This window comes from Ranitomeya imitator, chromosome 6 (genome assembly GCF_032444005.1).
Source record: "Ranitomeya imitator isolate aRanImi1 chromosome 6, aRanImi1.pri, whole genome shotgun sequence".
NCBI lineage: Eukaryota > Metazoa > Chordata > Amphibia > Anura > Dendrobatidae > Ranitomeya > Ranitomeya imitator.
In genome coordinates this window covers 559,117,872-559,127,791 of record NC_091287.1, presented here as the reverse complement: position 1 = coordinate 559,127,791, position 9,920 = coordinate 559,117,872, and the positions used below count along the sequence as shown (strand labels likewise).

The 9,920-nt window shown below is 47.7% G+C and overlaps 1 protein-coding gene across 1 annotated transcript in view; it reads left to right on the top strand.

Moving 5' to 3' along the window:
- The first annotated feature begins 2,592 nt into the window (after window positions 1–2,592).
- Window positions 2,593–9,920, top strand: part of LOC138643175 (uncharacterized) — a 32,893-nt gene continuing 25,565 nt past the window's right edge. Inside the window, exon 1 of the mRNA XM_069732005.1 lies at window positions 2,593–2,720. Coding sequence (XP_069588106.1) covers window positions 2,678–2,720 — 43 coding nt within the window. The 5' untranslated portion in view covers window positions 2,593–2,677. The remainder of the gene's footprint in view (window positions 2,721–9,920) is intronic.

The window sequence follows — 9,920 nt, the reverse complement described above, 5'->3', positions numbered from 1 at the left end:
TCACCATTAATTTTCCCATAGCCGGCCTAGTGGTACGAACAGGCTGCGGCCTTCTCCGTTGATCGTCGGCCAGTCGTGTAATTGTCTAGACGATAGGGGGCAGCAGAGAGTTGTTTGTTCTAAAGATCACAGTGGGTGGTACTCGTGATATTCCCGGCCTGTGATATCAGGAATTTGTGGAATTAAGAAGGTCCTGACAAATTAAATCTGACATATTGTATAATAATGTTATTATTAGAGATGAGCGAATATTTCAATGTTCGGTTCGGATTACGATCTCCGATTTTCACAATATTTGCCAATTTATTAGTCGAATATTCATCGAACGTAGCCGAAATCCAATGGAGTCAATTAGCGGCAAAAACCAAACGCATTCACAACACCTTCAAACAGGCCCAAAAGCTGTCAAAACACATCAAATGAGTGACAGACACCAGGAAAGTGGCCTCAGTTCACCCACAGTACAAATTGTAGCATGGCACTGCAGAAATCAGCCAGGCATGAGGTATCGGGGTCGGGGACAGAATTTACAGCTTTCAATTTAACGTCACAGTAAGATGAGGTGGGTGAGGGATCGGTGTAGACCTCCAGTGCTTGGAGCCCTGATGCCACATGCAACAGCTCAACCTGTTGTCATACTGAGTCACACTCAGGTGGCAAAAATATCAGTGTCGTAGACTACTATTGTCAGAAAAATCTAAGGATAGTAACATGGGTAGTTGAGTCCAAGGAAGTGGAGGCCTGAGAGTCTCAGAGGCCTACTGCTACAGGCAACACACATGAAGGAGACCCAACTAGGAGAGTTCACATTTACAAAGATTATTGGGAGACACCAACAACGTGGCATCAATTTCACCACAGTAGAAATTGTATAATAGGGACCGACGGGTGTTAACATCTGCAGCAGGCACAGAAGCCCCACTAAAGATATCACAGGGTGCAATTATGTGAGATCAAAAGTCCTTGGTGATCCATGACTTGTTCATCTTGATGAAAGTTAGGTGGTCTACGCTTTCAGGGGACAGCCGGCTGCGCTTATCCGTCAGGGCACCAGCAGCAGCGCTGAAGACATGTTCTGAGAGAACGCTGGTCGCAGGGCAGGATAAAACCTCCAAGGCATGTGAGGCGAGCTCAGCCCACTCATCAATTTTTTTGATGACCAAAATGTAAAAGGGTCCAAACCCTCCCTGATAATATTGATATGCATTTTTAGATACTCCTGCACCATCCTCTCCATTCGCTCACAATGTGTAAGACTTGGGACTCTGTTGTGCTGGTACAGGAGCTTGTCTAAAAAAAAGTGTCAAAGGACTCACACTAAATGACAAGGTTGGATACAGCAGGCTGTATTACAAATAGCAACTGAAAAAAGTAAGATTTAGAATGATATAAATGATATACTCGTGCATGAAGCACAATAGAAGCAGTGCACAACACACTTGTGGGACATGTGCCCTGGCGGCTTTGTCTGTGGACCTCAGTAATAGCAAAAAAAAAGTGCCGGAAGGTAAATTTTACAGCCACACTAGACACTATCCAGCTACGTTATCTGACTGATATACAACTGCCTAAGGCTACGTTCACATTAGCGTTGCGTCGGGCGCAGCCGCGGCGACGCATGCATCATGCGCCCCTATATTTAACATGGGGGCGCATGGACATGCATTGTCTTGCGTTTTGTGACGCATGCGTCATTTTTGGTACAAGCGTCAGGGCGCAGAGGACGCAGCAAGTTGCATTTTTTTTGCATCCAAAAGCAAGCCAAAAATGGACGCATGCTTCACAAAACCATGCGTTTTTGCATGCGTTTTGCATGCGTTGTGCGTTGTGTCGCCGACGCAACACACAACAACGCAAATGTGAACGTAGCCTAACTAACTAGATAAAATCTTGCTGTTAACAGTGCCAGCATCAGGAGCAGCCTCTCTGCGCTGTTGCAGCGTCAAAAAGGTGCTAAAACAAGATGTCCGCTCTTAGTGTTAGGGACAGGGAAGAAGCCTCGGTCCCGGGACACCCTACAACAGAGTTGTGACACTATCTATATCTATAGCATTCATTGGTATCCAAAAACAAATGCAAAAATGCACTTTTTTGCAGTTGCATTTTTACTGCCAAGAAACGCAGAAATGGTGCACAGATTTCTGCATCCAAATACTTAATGTTTGCACACACCCACAGCATAGCGCGGTGTAGCGCAGTCTGTTAATGCTGCCATTAACCCCTATTATCGGGCCATAATCAGCATGCGATGTGCCATAGTTCAGTGACGGAGCCTTGGACGCGGGCTGCAGCTAGCACAGATAGCGGTATAGCATAACGCAATGGCATGTGTGCTATAGCGTTAACACAGCCCATCAACGCTATGCATTGAACGGGCTGCAATAAACGCAGTATGAACCAGGCCTAATGCATTTTAGGTATTTTCACATTCAGTGATATCGGCATTTGGATGTCTTGTACTTCCCTGGGAAATGTAAGAAGCGGCGGACAGTGTGCGCATTGTTCCCAGGGTGCGATGATTTCCTCCTCTTATATTATCTGTCCTTTATTCTTGTGGTTATTGTGTGAGTTGTGTCATCCGAGCGTCACACCTAGAGAAAGATCAGATGTAACCAAGAGGCCCCATATCCCTGGAGCTGCGTGCACCACTCCGGCTGCATCCATCGTAGCCATCGCCATGTTAGTCTGTGTGCCGCCATTCCTGACACTGCTGCTCTACTGTGAGTACGTCTGACTGTGTGCTCAGTGATCTTATTCTGATTGTGTGCTCAGTGAGCTCATTCTGACTGTGCGCTCAGTGATCTCATTCTGACTGTGCGCTTAGTGAGCTCATTCTGGCTGTTGGCTCAGTGAGCTCATTCTGACTGTGTGCTCAGTGATCTTATTCTGATTGTGCGCTCAGTGATCTCATTCTGACTGTGCGCTTAGTGAGCTCATTCTGGCTGTTGGCTCAGTGAGCTCATTCTGACTGTGTGCTCAGTGAGCTCATTCTGACTGTGCGCTTAGTGAGCTCATTCTGGCTGTTGGCTCAGTGAGCTCATTCTGACTGTGTGCTCAGTGAGCTCATTCTGACTGTGCGCTCAGTGATCTCATTCTGACTGTGCGCTCAGTGATCTCATTCTGGCTGTTGGCTCAGTGATCTCATTCTGACTGTGCGCTTAGTGAGCTCATTCTGGCTGTTGGCTCAGTGAGCTCATTCTGACTGTGTGCTCAGTGAGCTCATTCTGACTGTGCGCTTAGTGAGCTCATTCTGGCTGTTGGCTCAGTGAGCTCATTCTGACTGTGTGCTCAGTGAGCTCATTCTGACTGTGCGCTCAGTGATCTCATTCTGACTGTGCGCTCAGTGATCTCATTCTGGCTGTTGGCTCAGTGATCTCATTCTGACTGTGCGCTTAGTGAGCTCATTCTGGCTGTTGGCTCAGTGAGCTCATTCTGACTGTGTGCTCAGTGAGCTCATTCTGACTGTGCGCTTAGTGAGCTCATTCTGGCTGTTGGCTCAGTGAGCTCATTCTGACTGTGTGCTCAGTGAGCTCATTCTGACTGTGCGCTCAGTGATCTCATTCTGACTGTGCGCTCAGTGATCTCATTCTGGCTGTTGGCTCAGTGAGCTCATTCTGACTGTGTGCTCAGTGATCTTATTCTGATTGTGCGCTCAGTGATCTCATTCTGGCTGTTGGCTCAGTGAGCTCATTCTGACTGTGTGCTTAGTGATCTTATTCTGATTGTGTGCTCAGTGAGCTCATTCTGACTGTGTGCTCAGTGATCTTATTCTGATTGTGTGCTCAGTGAGCTCATTCTGACTGTGCGCTCAGTGATCTTATTCTGATTGTGTGCTCAGTGATCTCATTCTGACTGTGCCCTCGGTGAGCTCATCCTGGCTGCGCTCAGTGATCTCATTCTGACTGTGCGCTCAGTGATCTCATTCTGACTGTGCGCTTAGTGAGCTCATTCTGGGTGTTGGCTCAGTGATCTCATTCTGACTGTGCCCTCGGTGAGCTCATCCTGGCTGCGCTCAGTGATCTCATTCTGACTGTGTGTTCAGTGATTTCATTCTGACTGTGCGCTCAGTGAGCTCATTCTGACTGTGCGCTCAGTGAGCTCATTCTGACTGTGCGCTCAGTGAGCTCATTCTGACTGTGTGCTCAGTGAGGTTATTCTGACTGTGCACTCAGTGGGCTCATTCTGACTGTGCGCTCACTGATCTCATTCTGATTGTGCGCTCAGTGAGCTCATTCTGATTGTGCGCTCAGTGAGCTCATTCTGTTTGTGCGCTCAGTGAGCTCATTCTGATTGTGTGCTCAGTGATCTCATTCTGACTGTGCGCTCAGTGATCTTATTCTGATTGTGCGCTCAGTGATCTCATTCTGGCTGTTGGCTCAGTGAGCTCATTCTGACTGTGTGCTTAGTGATCTTATTCTGATTGTGTGCTCAGTGAGCTCATTCTGACTGTGTGCTCAGTGATCTTATTCTGATTGTGTGCTCAGTGAGCTCATTCTGACTGTGCGCTCAGTGATCTTATTCTGATTGTGTGCTCAGTGAGCTCATTCTGACTGTGTGCTCAGTGATCTCATTCTGACTGTGCCCTCGGTGAGCTCATCCTGGCTGCGCTCAGTGATCTCATTCTGACTGTGCGCTCAGTGATCTCATTCTGACTGTGCGCTTAGTGAGCTCATTCTGGGTGTTGGCTCAGTGATCTCATTCTGACTGTGCCCTCGGTGAGCTCATCCTGGCTGCGCTCAGTGATCTCATTCTGACTGTGTGTTCAGTGATTTCATTCTGACTGTGCGCTCAGTGAGCTCATTCTGACTGTGCGCTCAGTGAGCTCATTCTGACTGTGCGCTCAGTGAGCTCATTCTGACTGTGTGCTCAGTGAGGTTATTCTGACTGTGCACTCAGTGGGCTCATTCTGACTGTGCGCTCACTGATCTCATTCTGATTGTGCGCTCAGTGAGCTCATTCTGATTGTGCGCTCAGTGAGCTCATTCTGTTTGTGCGCTCAGTGAGCTCATTCTGATTGTGCTCTCACTGATCTCATTCAGACTGTGCGCTCAGTGAGCTCATTCTGACTGTGCGCTCAGTGAGCTCATTCTGATTGTGCGCTCAGTGAGCTCATTCTGATTGTGCGCTCAGTGAGCTCATTCTGACTGTGCGCTCAGTGAGCTCATTCTGACTGTGGGCTCAGTGAGCTCATTCTGACTGTGTGCTCAGTGAGGTTATTCTGACTGTGCGCTCAGTGGGCTCATTCTGATTGTGCGCTCAGTGAGCTCATTCTGACTGTGCGCTCAGTGGGCTCATTCTGACTGTGCGCTCAGTGAGCTCATTCTGACTGTGTGCTCAGTGAGGTCATTCTGACTGTGCGCTCAGTGGGCTCATTCTGACTGTGCGCTCACTGATCTCATTCTGATTGTGCGCTCAGTGAGCTCATTCTGATTGTGCGCTCAGTGAGCTCATTCTGTTTGTGCGCTCAGTCAGCTCATTCTGATTGTGCTCTCACTGATCTCATTCTGACTGTGCACTCAGTGAGCTCATTCTGATTGTGTGCTCAGTGAGCTCATTCTGACTGCGCGCTCACTGATCTCATTCTGTGCGCTCAGTGAGCTCATTCTGATTTTGTGCTCAGTGAGCTCATTCTGACTGTGCGCTAAGTGAGCTCATTCTGACTGCAGTCAGTGAGCTAATTCTGACTTTGTGCTCACTGATCTCATTCTGACTGTGCGCTCAGTGAGCTCATTCTGACTGTGCGCTCAGTGAGCTCATTCTGACTGTGTGCTCAGTGAGGTCATTCTGACTGTGCACTCAGTGGGCTCATTCTGACTGTGCGCTCAGTGAGCTCATTCTGATTGTGCGCTCAGTGAGCTCATTCTGACTGTGCGCTCAGTGAGCTCATTCTGACTGTGCGCTCAGTGAGCTCATTCTGACTGTGTGCTCAGTGAGGTTATTCTGACTGTGCGCTCAGTGGGCTCATTCTGATTGTGCGCTCAGTGAGCTCATTCTGACTGTGCGCTCAGTGGGCTCATTCTGACTGTGCGCTCAGTGAGCTCATTCTGACTGTGTGCTCAGTGAGGTCATTCTGACTGTGCGCTCAGTGGGCTCATTCTGACTGTGCGCTCACTGATCTCATTCTGACTGTGCGCTCAGTGAGCTCATTCTGATTGTGCGCTCAGTGAGCTCATTCTGATTGTGCGCTCAGTGAGCTCATTCTGACTGTGCGCTCAGTGAGCTCATTCTGACTGTGGGCTCAGTGAGCTCATTCTGACTGTGTGCTCAGTGAGGTTATTCTGACTGTGCGCTCAGTGGGCTCATTCTGATTGTGCGCTCAGTGAGCTCATTCTGACTGTGCGCTCAGTGGGCTCATTCTGACTGTGCGCTCAGTGAGCTCATTCTGACTGTGTGCTCAGTGAGGTCATTCTGACTGTGCGCTCAGTGGGCTCATTCTGACTGTGCGCTCACTGATCTCATTCTGATTGTGCGCTCAGTGAGCTCATTCTGATTGTGCGCTCAGTGAGCTCATTCTGTTTGTGCGCTCAGTCAGCTCATTCTGATTGTGCTCTCACTGATCTCATTCTGACTGTGCACTCAGTGAGCTCATTCTGATTGTGTGCTCAGTGAGCTCATTCTGACTGCGCGCTCACTGATCTCATTCTGTGCGCTCAGTGAGCTCATTCTGATTTTGTGCTCAGTGAGCTCATTCTGACTGTGCGCTAAGTGAGCTCATTCTGACTGCAGTCAGTGAGCTAATTCTGACTTTGTGCTCACTGATCTCATTCTGACTGTGCGCTCAGTGAGCTCATTCTGACTGTGCGCTCAGTGAGCTCATTCTGACTGTGTGCTCAGTGAGGTCATTCTGACTGTGCACTCAGTGGGCTCATTCTGACTGTGCGCTCAGTGAGCTCATTCTGATTGTGCGCTCAGTGAGCTCATTCTGACTGTGCGCTCAGTGAGCTCATTCTGACTGTGCGCTCAGTGAGCTCATTCTGACTGTGTGCTCAGTGAGGTTATTCTGACTGTGCGCTCAGTGGGCTCATTCTGATTGTGCGCTCAGTGAGCTCATTCTGACTGTGCGCTCAGTGGGCTCATTCTGACTGTGCGCTCAGTGAGCTCATTCTGACTGTGTGCTCAGTGAGGTCATTCTGACTGTGCGCTCAGTGGGCTCATTCTGACTGTGCGCTCACTGATCTCATTCTGATTGTGCGCTCAGTGAGCTCATTCTGATTGTGCGCTCAGTGAGCTCATTCTGTTTGTGCGCTCAGTCAGCTCATTCTGATTGTGCTCTCACTGATCTCATTCTGACTGTGCACTCAGTGAGCTCATTCTGATTGTGCTCTCACTGATCTCATTCTGACTGTGCACTCAGTGAGCTCATTCTGATTGTGTGCTCAGTGAGCTCATTCTGACTGCGCGCTCACTGATCTTATTCTGTGCGCTCAGTGAGCTCATTCTGATTTTGTGCTCAGTGAGCTCATTCTGACTGTGCGCTAAGTGAGCTCATTCTGACTGCAGTCAGTGAGCTAATTCTGACTTTGTGCTCACTGATCTCATTCTGACTGTGCGCTCAGTGAGCTCATTCTGACTGTGCGCTCAGTGAGCTCATTCTGACTGTGCGCTCAGTGAGCTCATTCTGACTGTGCGCTCAGTGAGCTCATTCTGACTGTGCGCTCAGTGAGCTCATTCTGACTGTGCGCTCAGTGAGCTCATTCTGACTGTGCGCTCAATGAGCTCATTCTGACTGTGCGCTCAGTGAGGTCATTCTGACTGTGCACTCAGTGGGCTCATTCTGACTGTGCGCTCAGTGAGCTCATTCTGACTGTGCACTCAGTGAGCTCATTCTGACTGTGCGCTCAGTGAGCTCATTCTGACTGCGCTCAGGGTGGACGCCACTAGGACGAAGGAGCTACATTGTCATGTAAGTTCATTACTTATTAGACAGTTTTCCATATGATCTACACCATGAGGTGACTTACTATATATGGCTCCATGATGATATGAGTACTCTTCCATGTATATAGTGTTATAGATTAGGACCTGCTATATGACCGCTCAACGCATTGAGGATTGCACTGGCACTTTACCTTTTTCCCATAATGAGACTCATTATTGTGTGGTTTGAGTATTTTTTGATAAACTGTGAGTATACTGTGTTCATTTTTTGCCCTCCTTCCCACACTGTTACATATCTTGTGTGTGCGTTCCTGCTTTTAATTGTGATTTTAGTGTCATTCTTTCATCATTGCGCTGATACCCATGTTGTTGCTAATCTCAATAAAGTTATTTATGATAATATATTATATAATGTACTGGGACTTTTTTTGTCAGTTTCTTTCTCCCTCCCTCCCCTCCTTGTTACATTGCAGAGGTGGTCGGGTTCTGTGAGCGCTCAGAAGCTCCTGCTCCTTCTTAGCACCTGGAGGACTGAGCGCTGTTAGCACTTGTCAGGAAATAGGAAAGTTCTGATCACTTCACTTTCACATACAGGGCTTTCAGCTGCAGTTTCCTCAGCCTGCCAACACAAGGCTAGAACTCTGAGCCACTCTTTATCCCTTTGCTGGTGTGTGTAATCCTAAACCCCTCATTTCCCCCTTCCTCAAGAATTTATATGGCTCCATGCTGCGGCAGACAAGTCTCCCTACCCTACTCATTCCCCCCTCCCACCTGGTACTGGTAAAACTGGTATAGAAAGCATGAGCTTCTATTGTTCTTTGTTGGTTATATATATTGCCACCAATCAGGGCTAGAGATATAAGGATTATAAATTCCGGATGTCCATCGAGAGATCTATAACCCTCTGAAATTGCTGGAAGCTAAACACAACAAGTGCAAGGAGCGGGTGTCTCCGTAAGCGGGTCGTGTAACTACGTCGTATTTACACTTAAAAAAATCGCCCCAATGTGGTGCGCCTCCTGATCATTGTGTCTTTTATATACGAGGTTCGTACAGCGAGCTAGGCAAAAAAATGGGTTCCATAACTCTTAGAAAAGGGGAGGATTCAGCCTCTAAGTGACCTCACCACAGGGGGAGGACTTTGGTTTTAGGCTAGGAAGTAAGTGAGTGAAGCCGTAGTCTTCATGTGTCTTTGTCTGGGGTCTAGCTGCTATACAGGGGTGATACATCTGGATATATGCTTGCCCTTCTCCCACAGCACACGGTCAACCATGAGATGATATGACATAACGAAATGCAAGTGTTTTTTTCAACTTTAATCCCATTTTATTTGTAATTGTATTGTACATATGATATTTGTCTTCTTTATAATATCTTTTCATACCTCTGTAAACACTGCCTACCTTTTTTGGAGTAAAATATAAAATTACTAGCTTGTCTCTCCTTGCTCTATAATGTACGGTCTTGTCCTCTGAAGTGAATTACGCCACTAATCTGGGTTGGTTCCGAACCTGTTAATAATTAAGAAATCGGAGCTGGTGGCAGCGGAATTTGTTTGGTGCGTATGGGAAGCTATGTAGCGACAGCGGCGTTGATAATTATTGTTTCCGCCTGAGTGGGAGTAGCTATATCGCCCTCGCTGCAGTGTACCCATTAGCCAGTACAAAGTAAGCCTTTCTGGTGACTAATTATCCTAGGTGCAGTACCTGGTTTGACCTGGGGGTAAGCGGCGCCAGAGAGCTGCAAGTTCAAAACCGGAACTCTTAAGTGCGATAAAGATAAATCACATTCAGAAAGAACCAGGGGCAAACAAACAACCCTGGTTCACGACAAATTGGTGTAAGTGGTGGGGATGATAAAGGTATCCTCCCCGTGAACCGTGACAGCACTTCTCATATTGTTTACACATATCTTGTTCAGAACTATATATACTGCCATCAGGAAAGCAGAGACAGTAATAAACAATCTCTGCCTTTTTTCTGGGGACTCCCCACTCCTGCTGCCTCAACAATGACATTTTAGAATGTCACTACAGAGAAATA